Here is a 20,478-nt window from a genome sequence, read left to right on the forward strand (position 1 = left end):
CCTCAAATTAATACATGAAATGGTTTAATGTCCCCGAATGGGAAAAATAGCGCCACCAGCTGTTTGTCTTTATGAACTAACTCCAAATATTTGCAATCAGCAGTGGATGGAAATGCACATTAATCCAAATTGTCCTCTGCAGATATTCTGAAAATTCGGTTCAGATTTATGCTACATTTGGATGGAAACATAGCTAGTCTTTTTCAGGTTGTTGTTTCGTTCTTCTTTCTAATCACTAAAAAACAACAACACAAAAATGAACACAGCTAAAAATGTCAATTATGTTTGTCCTACCAGCCATCCATATGTACTATTGTGTATATGTAATCCTAAATCATCTAAAAACACTCCCTCAATTACATCTGAGGTCGTAGTATAAGTGACTTTGACTCCAAGTTCCAGTAACAATCCTCGTTATGTTGTTAGACGCACTTCTGTAATGTCTGCCGGGCAGCCATGTTGTTGAAATGTAGCGGTCAACTCTGTGCATCAACAGATTGAACAGGTGAGCCAGGTCGCCGCACTGGTCCACGCTCAGATGGAGTATCACAGACGGGCTGCGGAGATCCTCACACAGCTCACCAGTAAGATTGATGAACGGTCAGTATTGACACTTTTCTGTCCCACCAGGACTTCAGCTTTCTCATTTTACTGTAGGTTACTGGATGTAATTACAATAACATAGAATTTCAGTGGCGTTCAAAGACAAATAATAGATTTTTGGACTACCTACTAGTGCAACAAAATGCTAGCATTCGTACGTTTCTGCAGCGAAGCTTTGATGAATTCTGTTTTCCACTTCCACTGCAGGATAAGGGATTGTTCTAACAAACCAAGGAAAGAGTACATGCCTAAACCACGTACATCTCTGGACTTCTCCATCAGTGAGAACCACAATGGAGGCATCCACAGTGCTCGCTCTCCAGGTGAGTCCAGTAACAGTAACCTCATCGTTCAGAAATATATCCAGAAACCAGCCTGGGTGGACACACTTTAGTCTGTCATTGGGGAATCTCACAAGTTTGTGTCTAATGTAGATTAGAATTCAACTGTACAGGTTCTGGGCTAGTTTCTATTTATCAATGATTTTCTTTGCTTTAACCCTCTCTATGTTTTTATTTCTACTGTAAATTCTCAAATAAAAGCCTGTAAAGATGTGATAGTCAAGTCTCAAACCATTACAGACCATTAAAAAAAAGGAAATCCAATATCCAATAGATGTTCAAAAATGCTTTCAGGGGTAAATTTAATTTAGTCTCAATCATTTCTACAACATATGTAATTAGTAAAACTGCACACCCATACCATATTTACCACTCGCTTGCTTTAATTATGGCCATTTTTATTTTGATTTGTTGAAAGTCCCATTTCTGCAGATATTTTGAAATAAAAGCCTTTCAGGGGGTTTAAGATAATTAAAGGTACCATGTGGGGTTTTCTTGTAAACAAACAAAATTACAGTATGTTTACATTCAATGTTTCCTCCCAAAATGCATTTAGTGTATGTTTAAGGCCTAACAAACAGATTTAATGCTTATCTTTTCACATAAAATATTTCCAAAGCTGATTTTAAATCCTGGATTACATCTTCTTTTTTCCTCCCTGCCTTTATTACAGCAAAGGAAGTAGATAAGAAAACAGGGAGGCTTTTAAATTAAAGTATGGGTTCTCTCCTCAGTTGAGATAAAGGCTGCAATTTGAGAATTTATGGTACATTTGTTGTGTTTGCTAATTTTATCTTTCTTTTTCCCAACATTTCAGTTTTTACCTGTACAGAATGTCCTTCGGTCCAGAATAAATAGATTCAACTCTGCACTCTTCTCTTTCCCCTCTTTTATGATTTTTTTTTGTTCTTCTAGGGGCGAGGTCTCCAGGTGAGCCTAGGTCACACTTGTCAATATGTTTCTCCATCTGTGCGCTCATAAATTAATTTCTTCAACTACATCCTTTTCATTTACACTGCAATCTTTTGCAAAAAACTCAAAACTACCTCCATTGCTCCCCCCCCCCCTCCCCTCGTGTCTTTTCCTCTTTGCAGCGAGGTCTCCAGGTGAGACAAAAGTGAATCCTGGATACAACAATATCTCTTTAATCACTTCATCATTCTTGTTTTGTTTTTTGTCCATCTCTTTTTTCTGTTTGTCTCTTTGGTATGAAAAATTGTTGCATTCAATTGATACCAACGAACAGCAGAAAAAACAATTGCAGCCCGCTCACAGTATAAAAGAATAGCAGATCTACAATAACAATGAAAAGACTGGCAGCGGACAAGCATTTGCTATTTCTGTTTTGTTCTCTTGTCAATCCTCTGATCGGTCTTATCCTCCTGTTTCTTTGTCTGTCTGTCTCCCTGCCTCTCTTTCAATTTGTTGTCCTACTTGTTTCTTCTTGCCTTGTTGTTTATTGACCTCTTTGTTGCTGCGCCTACAATACTTATTAATTCAATTTAATATTAATTCATCATTTATCCATCCTCCAATTTATCCATTTAAAATAATACTATTGCTAAAGTACTCTTGTTTCACCTGTGTTTTCTCCTTTCCCCTTTGCAGCAAGATCTCCAGGTGAGCAAGAGTGACTTGGGAAGAGATGTGAAATCTCTTTATCACTCTTTATTTATTTATCTTTTTTTTTAAATAGACTGTATTTTTTTGTCTGCATTTTTGTCTGCAGTGCAGCTCGTCTGCAGTGCTGTTTCTGTCTAACCCCTGGTTTCTCTTTTGTTCCTGTATTTTATGAAATTGCTCATGTTTCTTTTACTGTTAAAGGTGTAGTTTGACGTTTTTGGAAATACGCTTATTCGCTTTCTGGCGGAGAGTTAGAAGAGAAGTTTGATACTACGCTCATGTTTGTCCAGCAGCTGGTTTGGTTAGCACAAAGATCCTCCCATCAGCACCTCTAAAGCTTACTAATTAACACACGATTTAGTTTGTTTTTATTTTTATTTAAAAAATTAAGCATAAAAAAGACGATATGCCATTTTACGGGACATTATGTGCCAGACTACTACTTGGCCAGAAGCAGTAACTTCCTTGAGTTTCAGCAACTGCTCAGAGCCAAGAAATAGTCCAACACATAACCTCCTGTAAGACCATAACTGCACGTTTTTGTACAGATTAAACAAATGAGATCTAACATGATAATAAGTGAGTTTTTTAGGTGCTGTTAGGTGAATTTTGTAACCTTTAGACAAAAACAGACTAGCTGTTTCCAGGCTTTATGCTAAGCTAACTGGCTGCTGGCGGTAGCTTCATATATAGCGTACAGACATGAAAGTGGTCGATCTTCTCCTTTAACTATCTGCCAGGAAGCAAACAAGCATATTTCCCAAAATGTTGAACTATTCCTTTAAACACTGTATGCCTAATTATTGTTTTCTGGTCACTGATAAATAAGTTTTGTGTCTTTTGTTTTGTCTCCTCCTCTCTACTGTTTTCTCTTCTTTTTACACCTTTCAGCAAGGTCTCCAGGTGAGCCTCTCACTTTTTCAGCCATTTACGAGTTTTCTTATGATCATTACGCCTCTAATCTATATGCAGCATCTTATCTCCACATCTAGCTTCTCCTCTAACTCGCCTTTTCTTCTCTTATCTCTCCAACCGTCCTCCTTTCCTCCAGCTCCCATGGACCAGCCTTGCTGTCGCGCACTGTACGATTTTGACCCCGAGAATGAAGGTGAGCTAGGCTTTAAGGAAGGCGATATCATCACCTTGACCAACAAGATCGATGACAACTGGTACGAAGGGATGTTGCACGGCAACTCCGGCTTCTTCCCCATCAACTACGTGGATATCCTGGTGCCGCTGCCCCACTAGGACGGCAGGTTGTCCAGCCACCAGCTGAGTTTGCAACAAATCCTGGCCTCCAGTTCCTTCCTGTGTATTCCCAGTTACCGTTCCTAAACATTCCCACCGACCACCTGTACTCCGCTTTAAAGGGGTCAAAACAACAGCAACACAATAAAGATAAAACGAGATTGACGAAGATGAATAAAAGCAAGTATGCACCAATTGAGCATAAAAACTTTAAAAGTAAAAGAAGAAAAATCAGCATTGATGTCGTTCCTTCCCCTCCACACCTCTAAAAGGAGCTGCCTTCAGGCTTCCGTAGCCATTTTACCCATTTCTGTCCTGGCTTTTGTCTCAGTTTAGGTTGGCTGTCAGTCTCTCATGAGTTTATCAGAACATCTTTGCAAAATAATCACACTTTATCCCATTCACTGTACTTTGTGGCAAACCTCTACAGTAGATAGAAATTTTTTCTCACATCCTAGAAAAAAAAATCCACGTGCTTCATGTTTGTTAGAGACTCTTGATCAAGCATGGTTTCAAGTGTTGACTTATCTTATACAAAATACATTGAGCTGATTAGTTTCATTTTAAATCTTCCTCTTTTTAATGCTAGTCGTCTCTTGGCATGCTCGGGCAGTGTCTAGAGAAACCAGGTCCCTGTCATGCTCTAAAAGATCAGTCCAAAGGATGTCATCACATTTTGAAAAAAAAAAGTTGTAGACTGATTCATCTAGTTGCTAACAACTTAAGATTACCTATAGTTATTTTTGAACATATCTACATGTGCGTGTGATTGGTTATATGTGATTTAGATACCAAAGTTACCTGCAGAAACCTGAATCAACAAGACAGCAAGGTGTCAACAAATCTGATGCAACAGGGTGAAGTTCTAGTTCTTTGGTATTTTTATTGGGGGAGCAAAATTGTATTCTTCAGTATGTGACATTACATGTCTGAGCCAGTGATTAGTGAAGTGATGACATGATTTGCAAAAAAAACACAAGTTGTGCAGTTTAAACCGTTTGAAGTGATGTAAGAAAACTATGGTGCATTTGCTCAGTATGAAATAAGTTCCAATCCTCTGACGTGTATTTTATCAACAACTTGTGTGACAAATGGTTGAAGTATTGTGAAATAATAACTTGTAGGACTTTAATGCTCATTGAGGCACCTGTTTCTTTCTGCAGCAGAAGGTGTAGCTCTTTTTGCTGCATTCCTACTACTGTAGTCCAATTAGTATCCTTTAGTTAGCTGTCTATAAGCCATTAATATGAAACTAGACATAGCCAACAATCCTCTCTTTGAAATGCTTTCTAAGGAGGACAAAGGAGTGCACAAATGGCTGAATGGAATGAGAGCTCTTTCTTTTTTTGTCTTGATGGAAATGTTTTCTTAATTGAAATGATGCAACATACACTAAAAAAAAAAACCCTTTCGCCATCATAATACAAACAAAAAGCCACTGGTTTTCTTTTTCCGTGTCATGTCAGACCTCAGAAAAAGTGTTAGATATTCTATTATTATGTTTCATTTTCTCTAACTAGCTACATGCTTGTATGGAGTATTGTGTGAGATTGTTTTTTTTTTTTCTCCCTTCTGTTAATGATGTACTGATAATCTAGAAATCAAACCAAAACATGTTTTAGTCAGCTGAGCAGTTTGGAGCTGTAGTGCACACGGTCTCCCTGAGGTTTTACTCTCTGCAATGTCGACAACGTATTACCCTTCTGCAAAATAATCTGTGCAGCAGTAACACTTATTTCTTTTCACCCATCTTGTAATGATGTTGTGCGTGTATTTGGGGCGGGGTATTAGGGTTTGCATACTGTTCGTGTTATGCACAGGGACAGGTTTGCAGAGGACCTCTGATGTTGAGGTATTTCAGATATATACTGTTTCTGACAGTGTTCGACATTAAAACAAACATGGATGTCTCTTTGATCAAAGGACCAATTCATATACATATATATATTAAGTAGAAATTACAGTAAATGATGCTAAATCGACTGATAACCCATATCAAGTGTTTCTTTTTAAGGGACGCACAACTTTAAACTGACAGTATACATTGTTGGCTGGTTATGAATAACGTTACAGTTGGAAGAGGTCACGTATTTATTTTTTTTAAAGGCGATAAAAATTCCTTCCCTGATTTTTCTTTCAATTTTTTTTTAAACAATCGTGTGTATCTTTGCCCTCAATGAGGACTGTACAGCTTTTCTGTGTTTTGTTTTCACCTTGTGTGTATAGTCGCTCATCAACAGTAACGTATCTTATTTTTGTAACTGTGACAAAAGTATACACATATAGATGTATATATACAGTATATTATCCAGAAGCAATGTGAAAGGAGGGATTCTCTGTGCTGCACATGATTGTCTTTGGATTGGTTTTTTTTTTTCTTTGTTTTCTGTTTTATTTTATTCTTGCACTGGATTCTAAGACTGTATGCTTGATGTAAAGAAAAAAATGTGATAAGTCAGTGTAATTTATTCAAATAAATACCGACAAATGGTTATTGCCCCAATGACCTTCTGTTTATAGACACTCACACCTTGGAAATATGTCGCAGGTGGAAATCCGTTATGAGAAACAACGACTTTTCAAATTTAATTTAAAACCGAAGCTGAACGTGAAATCATTTGATGTCTCTCTATGCAGCTATTTTACATTGAGCTTCTCTAGCTGTTGTTTTCTCAGAACATGGAGAGCACACAGTAGGGACTTGGCTCAGCAAATAGATGAAGATAGATGCATTATTCATTTGCCTGGTGGATTCTTTCATGTCCTCTCGCAAGAATCCAAACGGAAAAAAATAGGTCAGGTAAGACAGAAAATCTCCAAGACAGCTGAAATGTCTTAATAATCCTGTTAGTGTGACATTATCGAAGTCATGACTACAGCTTCAAGCATCTTAAAGGCTCCAAAGAATATGCATCATATGCATGTCTAACCTGTAAATATTGTACATCCTGCACAAATGAAGAATTATAGTAGAGTTCTAGTGTGCGCTATAAATCAACAGAAATGAAGCCACTGACAAATATGCAGCAATAGTACGACTGGAAGTAAAATTGTAACAATAATCACAAATTGGGAGCCGCAGACAGTCAATCTCTGCAGGATTTTGGGAATATCTCAGAGCAAAATTATATTTTGTTCAGGAAATTATCTTTTGTGGTTGATTTTCAGTATTTTACAATTGCTTTGGCTCAATTTTCACAACATTTCTATGTATTAAACCTCTGATGCATAGAGTCAAACTGACTTACTAAATTCTTACCTTTTAACACAAAAAGCTTTCTTTACATACAGAGTGCAAAACACTGAATTCATACACTCAGACTGCAGAAAACAAACACCTCATATCAGCACTGAATTCATTCTTATCACTAGATGTACAGATGACTGAATCAATTCAGTGTGTTTGCAAACATGTCTCTCTATTTGAACATTACCCAGATGAGCATTATTGCTAATCATTTCATCTCTACTGCAATATTGTTTTTTGTTTGTTTACTCAAAATGTTTGAATGTATTACAGCATTTTATAATTGCTTTGGCTTGATCTTCACAGAATTTCAGTGTAGAAAAGTCTAAAAGCTAAAAGGGAAACTGACTTTCTCAATCTAAACTAAATTATTAACGTGTTCTTACATACACTAAATTCATATGCTCACCCTTCAGAATAAAGCCACCTCATAACAGCACAAGTTTTGTTAGAAGTGACCATTGTGATCTGCTTTGAAGAGATTGTTTCTTGTTTGACAACATAATTTGATGACTATATATAAAATTAAAAAAAAAAAAAAAAAGAAAATTCAGTGATGAAAAAATACAGTGTTGTGATGCTCTGATAAACTCAATAATTGTTTAGATGGTTGTTTTCATTTTGTGTGCTTTTTTTGAGAATTTGAGCCCAGAATTAGAAGCATAATTTTGTGTTTTTCATTTTGAAACTGTAGTTAAAGCAAGCCAATGCCATTGTAAAATAGTGCGATATGTACTGGTGTTTGTGCATGAGATAGGAGGAACTTCAGCATCCATGACGATCTGATAAGCCAGGTCAGGTTATAACTGTGTGACAGTTAACATCAGGTGTGAGGTGATATCATTTTTACCTTTTGCCTCCCCACCCATTATCTGTCACCACCAGTCAATCAAGCTACACCCTCTCTTCGTGCATACAGTTTAACTTCCACTGTCCTGCTGCACACACACACACGTATACACACATTCACACATTCATCTGCTGTACTGACACTGGTCCAGTAAAGCGGGGACTACTGTAACATCCTGCATCAGACTTAATCAACTACATCTTTTGAGTCTCATCAGAGCATGTCGCCCTCCTAGTCACACGCCCTGTGGCCCGTCGCTCTGCTGATCACTGCAAATATAGACACAGTTTGCACTTTGTTTGACATGGTTCAGGTGAGATAAATCCACAAGCGCTTAGGCCAACCACAAGATACAGTAACTGGCATTGTCACATGTGTACAGTTGGATATTGTGGATAAAGGGCGTCTCCTATTTAATGTTTATGAAACCACGCCAGCTCTCTGACTGACTCTCACTCACTCTAAAACTGAAAATAGAAGTAAAGCATCCTCTAGTGGTGGTAAACTCACAGTGCTCAGCATGCAAGCTCTCACATGGAAGTGTTGTTTTGCAGTTAGGTTCACATGATTGTTGATGGTAACTGATATGTTTATCTTTACTGGTAATTATGCTTCCTTTTTTTTTTTTACTTGCTTTCTCTCTCAGTTATGTTTGATCTTTTTTTTAAATGTCTAATTACATTTCACTTTCTATTTTTTTATGCACCACAACACCAAGGCAAATTCCTTCTATTGTATGTGCATACGTAGGGCCAGCCTGTGGCATGGGGCACGTAGGCGTCGCCTAGGGTGCCAAATAAGTGGAGGGTTTTTTTTGTTTGTTTTTTTCGTACCAACAGGTGTGATTGTATACAGCTTTTGGAAATGCGTACATGTTCTCCCTTCTGTCTTTTTCCCCATTAACTCACATGAGTTTTCATCTGGTTTGATGTTCAAAGCTTTACTGTTTATGACAGCCACCAAACTTCCTGTGCTACCTCAGGCGACGCCACCAAACACTCACTGACCTCCACCTGCCCTCTTGTCACAGTCTAATTTGAAATATTTTTTTCTTTGTTAAGAAATAACTGACTTGACCTTTTGTGCTTTATAATCATATTAAGTATATGTATGCAAAACAGAGTGTGGCCTGGATGGGTCTATAATGGTGCTGGAGTGGCTGTGGATGAGAGGCCCGATATGGAAAATTTGGTCTTGCTGTCCATTTTTGGGGGCTTCAATCTAAATCTTTTGGGGCTTCAATCTAAAATCTCGCCCCGGCCCTGTGCAAACCTACTTGGCAATAAACGTGTTTCAGATTCTGAACAGTGCTCAACACAACAATATCAAACATCATAGTTCTGAGCCATAAAAGGTTGGCGAACAGCAAGAAAAAAGGGGGATAATTGATCCTTTATGCAGAAATATAAAACATATTTTACAGACATATATTCACTGTCCCTCAATTTGTATAAGCAAATTCAGCAAATATGTACTACATAGAAATGTCAGGAGCCCTCCTGTCCAACTTGACCCTTTTTTTGTATTAGGTACTTAGATTACTGGGGAAGTGATTAATCAGAGGCTGCCAAAGATCCACTGTTTTCCACTTGATTGTTGTTTGTATAAAAACCTCTGTGTTTTCCATATTTTGGTATCTTGTCTTTGATCTTACTTGGCACTTCAGTTTATTTGCTGCTGTAATTTGTTTGACAGACACAATGACAACAACGCTCTATTGATTCAGACTTACGGGATGTCTGATCTAGGCTCACCATCAAAGCTAGTGTGTGTAGGGCTGCAACTAGATTATCATTGATTAATCTTTAGGTGTGAAAAATGCTCATCATAACTTACAAAAACCCAATTTGACATGTGCAAAATGCTTGTTTTGTGCAACAGTCCAAAGGTCTTAAGTTTACCATCACAGAAGACAAAGAAAACTAGCAAATAATAACATTTGAGGAACTGGACCCAAATTATTAATGGATTATCAGAATTGTTGCCATTTATTTTCTGTCGATCATTTCAACTCTAACTTATGAGAAAAACAAAAAGCTTTCTTGTTCACTCTTTCCTTGAATAGTCTGTCAGCGAGGCGGATAAAAAAAGAAACAAGTGACTGAAAACCACAACACTGGTGGTCACAGTGCAATCCATGTCCAAGCAAAACAAACACAGCATGACTACACGCCACAAATACTCCTCACATGGACACACACTCTCCTCTTTTCCAGGTAATGTATATAATAGCACTCCTGACACATGCCCACACACACACTGTAGGTCTGTGGAGGTGGAAGTGTGGTGGTGAGGGGGTGGGGGTGGTGGGGGGGGGGACAAGACAGGCAATCCAGTAAAAAGCATTCCTCAGACCCTCTCTCCTGGTGGGTGGCCTGCTTGGACACAGCACCACCGAGACAGCAGCTCCTTTTTCCAAAAATCCTTCACAGCCATTGTGTCTGCCCACGCCGTACTGCGTTACAGACACTCACACACTGAACATTTCTAACAACTGATGGCAGACGATCCTTAACCACGACTGAGCTCATTTCAACAGGTGTTATGAAACGCTTCTTGTCGCTGCCATTTTTGATCTAAATTCAGACAGGAAATCAAGCTGAACCGAAACGTCTGCAGGATTTTGGACTCCACAATTCACTTAGTTTGCGTGTAAAGAGGCGCGATGCTGCACACTCAGTGAGCCGTTCAGCTAGTTTAAACTGGCAAGTTAGTCAGCCACTCCATCATATTTGACACTTGAATCAGCCGCCGCTCTGAATGCATGAATGGCGGACTGCATCTGTTTTCTGGCCAACCCCAAACCGCAACAGACCACAAGACACCCACACCAGTTACAGACATGTTTCACTTTCTCACTGGAGCAGAGGGAACAAAGTATATACCTCACACGACCTACAGTGCATTAAAACCGGCTCTACTGCCCATTCACACAGTATGTAAAAGATAATGTATATAATGTATATACTACTGTATGTATTCTTTAAAAAAGACATTTGAAGAAAAGCACTTGTTAAACTCTACAAACTCCACAACAAATTACTTCAAAACTAGCATTAGACAAAAATCTACTTCATCATTTCAACTCAATTGGATCCATTATAAAAATACATGTTGCATGACCAAGCACTGAAAATTAGTTTAAACTCAACATTTCAAGGTTTCCAAACATACATAATACACTCAGTTGCTAGTTTTGCTACACCTAGCTAAAGCTAATACAACAGCCTACAATAAATCCTTCATGATGGTTATAATGTTGAGTTTTTGTTAAAATTGTTAATTTGACTTTATGGTTTTTACTTAAGTAAAAGTAGTAAACCCACAATAAATAAGTAAAAAGTCCTGCACTGCATCAACTAAACGTACATAACATTTCAAAAGTATAACTCATTATGCAGCCGTACGACTCCCGTCAGTTGTTATTATATTTTAAATGTGATGAGATACATGTACAGTATTTAACTTGAGTGTTGGCATTTTATTAAACTTCATACTTGTACTCTACCACATCTATTGTCAGTTATAGTTGCTATTTACTTTTAAAAAAAATCATATTTTACATACAAAACATGTGAGCTCATAAAATATGATGCATTGTTATAGAAGAAACTGCCCAAAAGTATGTAAAAAAGCTCAGATTAGCTCAACTTTGACCGACTGCAACTTTAAAATGCTACTTACACATTAATGCATCAGTATTCATCATTCAATAATATACTATCATACTGACAGGGGGCATTTTTCTGCATTGATTTAGTACTTTTTGTACATTTTTCTAATAATAATGACATACTTTCATGTCTTTCGGGGACAGTTTCAATGTAGGACCTTTACTTGTAATGAGTATTTTTACATAGTGGTGTCGCTACATAAAGGATTTGAGTACTTCTTACACTCCTGGTTTATACACTTCTCTCCTCCTCTTACACACACTTAACAACACATACCAGAGAAGTAAGGTTTACAAAGTACATCAAAATACATATATATAGTGCAATGGAAACAGAAATTAAAGCCAAACCAAGAAAAGAGTTCACACACGCACACATACACATACACATTCACATACATACACACTCTGAGGAGCAGCTGTTGGTGGGAGTGTGCCAGTGTGTGTCATTACATGTTTTCCTGTGGCGTTCATACATAGTTTCTCTATTCAGCAGGAAAGCCCAGCTCTCAACACCAGACAGAAGCAGCTAATACCCCTGTCTGTCAGAGCTTCTCAAAGAGCAAGTGATTGGAGATGACAAACGAGGCAGTAAGACAGGTCAGGCAGCTCTACGGCAGCAGCGGCGGCAGTGAAGGAGCAAAAAGAGAGGAGGCAGGGACTGTAAGATGCGTGTACATTGCCAACAGGGGAGACATATTTTAAGTGTGTGTGTGTGTGTCTGTGTGTGTGTTTGCAAATTTGTTAATCATACCATGAGGGGTCTCTGGGGGTCTGACGCCACACTTGTCTGTCAGGTCTACAGGAGGGTGAAGTTTGTTTCCGGCTCTGGATTCACTTCCAACACCAGCTCTGTCACTCAGGCTTACACACTGGAATCCAGAGGACAGAAAACATCTCTGTTTGTGTGGTTGTGTATGTGTGTATGAAAATACATCCACTAAATCCATTTTTAACCCCAAGTAATCTAAAGGATATTGTGACAATCAGCATCATTCCTCAACTAAACCATGGCAGTGATGAGTGTGTGTCAGGACTCACCTCTGTTCATACTGTAGGCCTGGGTGTTGGTATCAATCAGTCCTCGAAGGGTGGAGGTTGAATTAAAAAGGATTGTAGGCTGAGGTGAAGGTATGAGGGGGCTCCACGAGGACAGGCGGCCCTGATGACAACATCACGGTACATTTTTGGCAGTTTGATTCAGTTCAGGGTCAGCTCAGTTAGCTTTAGAACCAGCATACCGCTTTTTCACAGCAGACATTTTGACACATCATAACAGGTGTTACTAATAACATTAACGACGCCTCTGTTCTATTCAAGTGTCACAGTGACGGTGTGACAGAGAGTCAGCATGTGGCTAAATGGAATTCAGCCATCATTAATTTTATTATTAACATCTGTGCTTTTCCTGCTGTGACATGTCTTCAGTGAAAAAGACCTTTCACCAAAATATTTCAGCACATCACAAAGTACGTGTAAAACATTTTTTGTAGGCCTCATTTACACTCATCATTTCATGTGTTTCTCACATCCACATATAGTATAAATTATTGACATTTCATTGGGGAAGTCCACATTCTGCTGTTTCTTTTTTTTGGCCAAAACTGCTAATAGTAAATAGTTTGTGCCAATGAATAATTTCTTCTCATGAGCCAATTTCAATGGCAAAACTATTAAGATTGGTTTAAGGTTTAAGAAAACTTCAAGATATTAAAGGTGTCCATTAACTCTCTGGGGTCCAGGTTCATATTGGTTGATTTATGACAACTTTCTATATGTTCATTTTTGTCTTTGTTTAGCACCTTTATAACTATAATCACCCCACATGCATGGGTCCTTCCATCCTTTTTTTCAGCACAAACAAAGTCTAACTTTGTCCATGTCCATTTATCTAAGTATAAAGCCAGCAGGAACCCCAACTACAAGCAAAATGACAGAGACACTTATAAAAATGTACAAATCTTAAGTGATAATCACTCAAGATAATTTTATAGGACAGGTCAAGGTTGTAGAAAATGTTGTGTCGCTATTCATACACAGAAATACATAAATGTAAGAAATAAAACTATTACACAGTATATTTACATGTCAAATTATTTTATCCCCACTTGTTTTTGTGCCCTTTTCATTGAAAGTCTACAGACATGCGTGAAACTCACCACATCAGCACTTTCAACTGGTTTTCTCAGCTTGTCTCTAATACAAATGAGGCAATTATTTGCTACATAATATGCAACTCAAATCACCTTGATACAATTTGATAGTAAAACAACAACAAAAGAAATCCCTTTACCTTTACCACACCTCTGTCCCTTTCTGGAGACATTTATACTTTTTTTTTTACTCTTGCATAATGATTTACAGGTGACAGGAACAATCTGTTACATCTACTCTAAAGACTTGGTGGCTCTCCTGGTGGTTCATTGTCTGTCACTCTGGACAAAAGCATCAGATAAACAATGTGAAGATGCACAGTAAATGCAAGAGTACAAAATAACATAACATGAAGTGTAAATGTTTAAAATACATATGTTTCATTGGAAGTAATGAAAAAGAAACAACAAAGCAGCATTAAACATTATAAAACCACTGACTACAATTGTAAGATTGGTTAAAAAAATAGATAAAGATTTCTTAGAAATACTCAAAACAGGGTTCAGACAAAACAATACCCAAGATTGACTCTAATAATTGGCATACAACATAAATGATAATAAAATATTTTATGTATAATAATACATAATTTGAAGGTGTATTAGAACATGATGTGTAATGTGTATAATAGCATTATCCCCAGAAAACACTTGATATAACACTTGCAGGCTGGAGGATACTGTAATTCAGTTGCTCAAGAAAAAAAGTCAGTGATGGAGAATTTATTTCTTATGTCACACAAAACACTGAGCTCACCCTCCACACCGGGCTATTTATGACAAAATAGGCTTTGAGCCAACACTATTTGGCACTACTGGGCACATTTACTTCAGTGTGGCTTTTACCTGGACATAAATTCTCCACAGTGATTTAGCTTGTAAAAAGGTTTTTAAGTGTGAGCCAACAGTGAGGCAGAGTGAAGGGCTCTCATGACAAATGGTGCCAGGTTAAGGGCCAGCCGCACAGCATGCAAAACAGTACAATGGGACATTTGGTGTGCAAATCCATCAGTCCATTCAAATGGTGTCTCAAACAAAAAGTTGATACACAAACAAATCAATTAACCTGAGGGGGAAAGAAATCAGAATAAAAAAAAAAAAGGTGTTTCATCAGTTTACATTTACAAAGGCGGGATAGACACAAACTTGGCACCTTCAAAAGTATGATTTCACATTACTCAAACACAATAAAATTTATTATCTTCTAACACTGCAGATACTGTGACACTAAAAGAGTACTCGACTGATTCTGCTTTATGTTTCTGTATCATTTTCAGACTCATAACAGTTAAAGATAAAGATAAATAAGATCAAGAATAGGCAAAGATAAATGTTGACGCAGCAGAACAGGAGATATCATCTTTTTTATTCCACGCATTCTTCTTCCTGGTCAAAACCTGGCGCCTACATTACCCACAATGCAGCTTGAGCACCGACAGTTCAGTTGGAGATTCAGTGCTAGTAGTGGCTGTAGCCTCAAGACACTAGCCTCAAGTAGAGATGAGGAGCAGGCCTCAGAGGTCTGATAACCTCAAGTCTTTCTAACTCCGCACCTCCAGACTTTTTTCAATTTCAAACTTGTAGTCTTCAGACCAAACCAACGCTGACTCAAGTGACTCACTTGAGGCAATTTATCAGATTTCAAGCAGATTTTCAAAAGGTTTTATAAAACTTTTTTCATGCATGAAGTCCCCAAAACCTGACTTTGAGGTGTAAAATGGAGTTCCCCTTTAAGACTGTCAGGATTTTCCCGCTTGGTGTTGAGGAGTTTCATTGAGCTGCTGTGGAGTGAGCCAGGTGGTAGAACCTGTCTGTTTTTGGATCTATTCCCCTACTTTAATCCCAGAGACAGTCACACCCATCACACTGCCATTGTGCAGCTGAAGTCTCTCTATGCATGACAGAGTGCGGGTGCCTGAGTTTATTAGCCTACGAGCACAGCCAATATCATGCAGACACATACATGCACACAAGCGTGCAAACTGAGTGACACTCACATATATGCAATTAGATGTCTTTGTTATTTAGTTATTCCGTTTATATATGTTTTTCTGTATAAATGCAGCTTCAGGGCCCAGACCCGCATCAAGGTGTTGGAAGTGCACTGACAGGACAGTCTCTCTCTGACTGAGGTTTAGTTGGGTATTTAAGACACCCACACATAAGAATAAAGTCTTTTTTATTTTCTGACAGAATCCAGAATAACTTGTCTAACAGCAAAGTTTCATCCAATTGAGCAACACCTTTTAGAAAAGTCAACATAGACAGATTAAACACTCTAAAGCAATATTAAACCAGACTAAGTCTTGATCTTTCAGGTTTGATCACGCAATAAGTTTTCCGCCTTTGTTCCATCTTTCCCTGTACATCTTCAGTGTCTGCTGCCTCTGTCATCCCTCCATCAGCTTCAGTACTGTGCCTGCTTTTATAGCTTTATTACAATGTGGGACTTGTTTTTGTAGTTTTGGCCATCATTTCTATCAGTTACGATAATATCGTACTCACCACAGTAATTGCTGAGATCTCGCTACAACAGAGTCTGACGGGGAAAGAAACAAGCAGTCACAGCATCAGACAGGCTGTAAACAAGCCAACAGTTTAGCCAAATTATCTAAACCACTTTATTTGGAGGTAAAACTGAAAGGACAATTGAAATGTTGGTAATAATTCCTCGTTGCACAAGAAAACTGTGCACACACAATTATGTCAAATGGATGTTTGGAAAACAGTTTTACAGACTGTTAAACATCTTTACATCGATGTTGCCACTTTCCCAATAATAATAATAATAACTATTAATAACTTGTTGAGTACAATGTTATTATCAAAAGGAATGATAGCAAACTATGAGAATAAGACTCAAGTTTTAAAAAAACAGAATTCCTCTTTAAATGCACAGCAGTTTGTAACAGTTGAGCTTTAAATTAATTTGATTTGTTGATACTCGGATCACTGATCAGGCTTTTAATCGCTGTGGAAACAAAGCCATGGATGAACCTTTTCAACGACCTCCTTGACTCTTCGTTACTGTATACTATATGTGAATGATAACAGATATATATCATGTAAGCTAATATAAACCCCTTGACAGCACAGACTATGAATAGACCATGACAACACCCAAGAAAGCTAAACAAAGAAAAGGACATTATCTGCTTTGGGGCAGACTTCCTCCTGCACCTGCACGGAAAAAATCCATGTGAGTTATGTTTCTGATGAGGGAGATTATCAGCATTGTTAAACAGTGTTTTTTATTCTCTCTTTCTGTCTACCTGACTCTCTCACTCTTAATGTTTCCTCAACATTTGACCTACCTTTGACCCATGTTTGCACCTGAGTTTTGGCTATCTTTGCCAAGCACAAGCCCAGGGCACCTTGTGACAAAACCACAAAGACCACTTATCACCCGCCAAGCTCCAGGAGAATAAATCCACAATTATGCCACATACAGCATCAATCTAACACGGCTTTTAAGACAATACTGCCTCAGGGTGTCTATGTGTATTTTTAAAAATCTATTAAATTTACAATTAAGGGTAGCGTTACACTGCAATAACATTCTTTTCTGGGTCTAATTACCACAATTATACTGGTAGCAGATCTTTAGAAGATTCTATCCACAAAGGGAAAGATATGCTGTGTTTGAGTGCCTGATTGCTTGCACACAAGATGTGGCTTGTATTGGCTTTTTGCCTTAAGAACAGATAATCCACATGTGTCAGTGATTGAGGAGGTACAAATCCCACAGTAACAGACACACAGGTGGCACTGGAAAGAAACGGCATACCAGTCTAGATTTCTCTCTTTCCCTCTCTCTCTCTGTCTCTCTCTCTCTCTCTCTGACTTACTTGGTCAATTACCATGCAAGGCTGAGTCAGAAGGGCAACCTCCCTCTGCACGGCTCAGATACAGGTATGCGTGAGACCTGCAACACCCAACACACAGCTACCTCTCTTGTATCCAACTCTTTCCAACATACACCACATCCTGTTTGAGTGACAATGTCTCAGTCAAGTAATGAATTGAGGTGTGTGCCATTACTGCCGTTGCATGTGTACTATCTCTCAAGCGGAAAGAGTGTTAATTATCCTGGCAGGAACTGTAACTGTTGAAACTAAAGCAACTAACCAATGATTTATAGTCAAATGACTAACAAAGATACATATTGGCAGTATCTAAATATATTTTAACCCTCAAAGAGCAGAGGCAGACTTGTTGTTAAGCTCTGCCAACTAAAAAGTAACAAGGAAACTTTATTTTCAACACTTTACCAAGTAGATTAAGGTTCCCAACCTGGAGGTTGTGACCCCTCAAGGAGTCGCAAGATACATCTGAAGGGTCAGCAGATTGTTATGGGAATAGTTTGACATTATGGGAAATATTCTTATTCACTTTCCTGCAGAGTCATGTGAGTAAGTCGATACCGCTCTCATGTTTGTGCGGTTAATATGTAGCTGGAGCTAGCAGCTGGTTAGCTTAGCTCAGCACAAAGACTGGAAACAGGGAAACAGTTGGACTGGCCCTGTCCAAATGTTACAAAATCTGCACATCGGCACCTCTAAAGCTCACTAATTAACATTTTTTCTTGTTTGAGTAATTGGTAGAAAAACCAAAGTGTGAAAACAACAATTCAACATTATATGGGAGGGTTATGTGCAGGACTGTTTCTTGGCCAGTAAATTCCTGAAGTTTCTGTCAGTTTCCTGGCAACTGGTCCCAGCCAGGCTAGCCATCTCCCCGTGTTTTCAGTCTTTATGTTAAGCTAAGCTAAGCGGCCACTGGCTCCAGCTCTATATTTAGCACACAAACATGACAGTAGTATCTACCTTCTCATTTAATTCCCAGCAGGTGTATTTAGCAAAGTGTTGGACTATTCCTTTAACAAGATAGGAAAGAAGATGAAAAATATTTTTGCAACAAAAAATGACATGTATTTTTTTTGTTTTTTTTCTAACTATTAAAATCCAACGATCTGAGACAGGAACATCGGTCTGGAATGATCACAGCTCAGACACATGCCACCTATGATAATAAATCGCAAACAGGTATAGCTGGAAGATTAACATTAACTCTGGTATTGTTAAGAGAACTTTAGATGTTCTGGTTCATAGATCCTTGTGTCTTTTATGTTAAATCAGGTGGGTGGCGTCGATGATGATGGCTGGATGCACGCCAAGTTTTATGTTATGTTGTGTCTTGATGTACATTGTTTTATGTGACCTTGGGTTTTAGCATTTGTTTTATGTACAGTATCTTTACAATATGTTGTATGTATTTTATTATGTATCATATGGTGTTTAACAAATTTCCCCTCAGGGACAAAAAAGTTAAGTTGAAGTTGAAGGGTCACAAGCCAAAAAGGAGGGGAACTAGAGGACTGTGGAACTTCAAAACTTTACAAAATCTACTCACTGTTCACGATTGATTTATAGAAAAATCAATCATCCCTTGGTATATAAAAAAAATTGAAGAGGTTCAACATGGTATAATGGCAAACACGCATTTTCAGAGCCAAGGCCCTTTCCACAAGTGCTTTATCTGCCAAGCTTAAAAAGACATGTCAGGCGTTTGACAGCTGAGAAAACACAACACTGTGCTCAAGGATATCAGTGGAAGCTGGATGAATACCTGTATCTTCCTGCTTAGGAATCAGAGGATTTAGGTGGCGGTGAAAGCTTGTCAGAGATGACACACAAAAGCCTTGTTGTGCACCACTGAACAATTGCAATACCTTCAACTAAAGCGGCAATTATGATCAAGTTAAGACTGATGATTTAAAAAATGGATCGTTCATTAATGCTGGCAATAATTCAGATATATTACTGGCAGGGAGCCTAGTTCACACAGATAAGCAAGATAAGAGAGAACATGTAATAGATCAATCAAGATAAACCTTACACCCACTAGTAACATTGGTGCATCATGGCTGTGCTTCCTCATGTCTGTACGGTAGATATAAAACCACCACCAGAAGACAGTTAGCTTAGCTTAGCTTAGCACAAAGACTGAAGGGAAACAGCTGGCTTTGTTATGTCTAAAGGTAACAAAATCTGCCTACCAGCACCTTTAAACTCAGTAATAAACATGTTATAACTTGTTTTCTAAAATCGATAATCTCTTGTCAAACTTTTCCTTTAAAAGCATTTTTTAAGAACTGAGCTCAAAATAACCTGCTTTTTAATGACATCACTTTTGAGCTTTTTGCAGACTGAATTGCGTGCCATTACGTGCCCGCACACAGAACGCACTGTACCGCACATCTCATGAGAAAAGACAGCTAAAGCTTTGCTTCATGGGAAATACTTTGCCAAAGCCACAAGAGCTCTGTGTGGTAACAACACATCTCCTCTGACTCTCCCTCCCCTCCGTCTTCCACATCTGCCTCCCTGTCAGGCAGCAGACACACAGAGAGAAAGAAATGAATCCCGTGTTAATGAAGTAGAACAAAATAAGGTGGATAGTGCTTGACTTCTATAACCATCCTAACGTGAGATCCTATTGTGCAACTGGGGTTCCTTTTCAGGTGCAGGCACGGGTAAAAATGCTCATGTGCGGCTGCCTGGGCTCTGGCAGGCTGAGACATCTATGAGGTGTTGACACATAGATCCTAACAGAACCCAACTGGCATGATGCACTGACATTTGCAACCAGGCATGACTATAATTGTGTGCTCTGTTACAGGAGAGAGATACTGTTTCTATCAGGTAAGGGGTGAGTCAGACTGTGTGTGACTGTTGTGC

General features: G+C 38.4%; 1 protein-coding gene across 2 annotated transcripts in view; it reads left to right on the forward strand.

Moving 5' to 3' along the window:
* The window catches only part of sh3gl2a (SH3 domain containing GRB2 like 2a, endophilin A1), a 40,701-nt gene extending 34,383 nt beyond the window's left edge, over positions 1-6,318 (forward strand). The window contains exons 7-9 of one of the 2 annotated variants that reach the window (XM_067584874.1): positions 497-600; positions 811-926; positions 3,619-6,318. In XM_067584874.1, coding sequence (XP_067440975.1) covers positions 497-600; positions 811-926; positions 3,619-3,815 — 417 coding nt within the window. In that variant the 3' untranslated portion in view covers positions 3,816-6,318. Of the gene's footprint in view, positions 1-496; positions 601-810; positions 927-1,859; positions 3,465-3,618 lie in introns of those variants that run through there. The other variant, XM_067584875.1, reaches the window with a different exon arrangement.
* The last annotated feature ends 14,160 nt before the right edge of the window (positions 6,319-20,478 follow it).

Source organism: Thunnus thynnus, chromosome 3 (assembly GCF_963924715.1).
Source record: "Thunnus thynnus chromosome 3, fThuThy2.1, whole genome shotgun sequence".
Taxonomy (NCBI): Eukaryota; Metazoa; Chordata; class Actinopteri; order Scombriformes; family Scombridae; genus Thunnus; species Thunnus thynnus.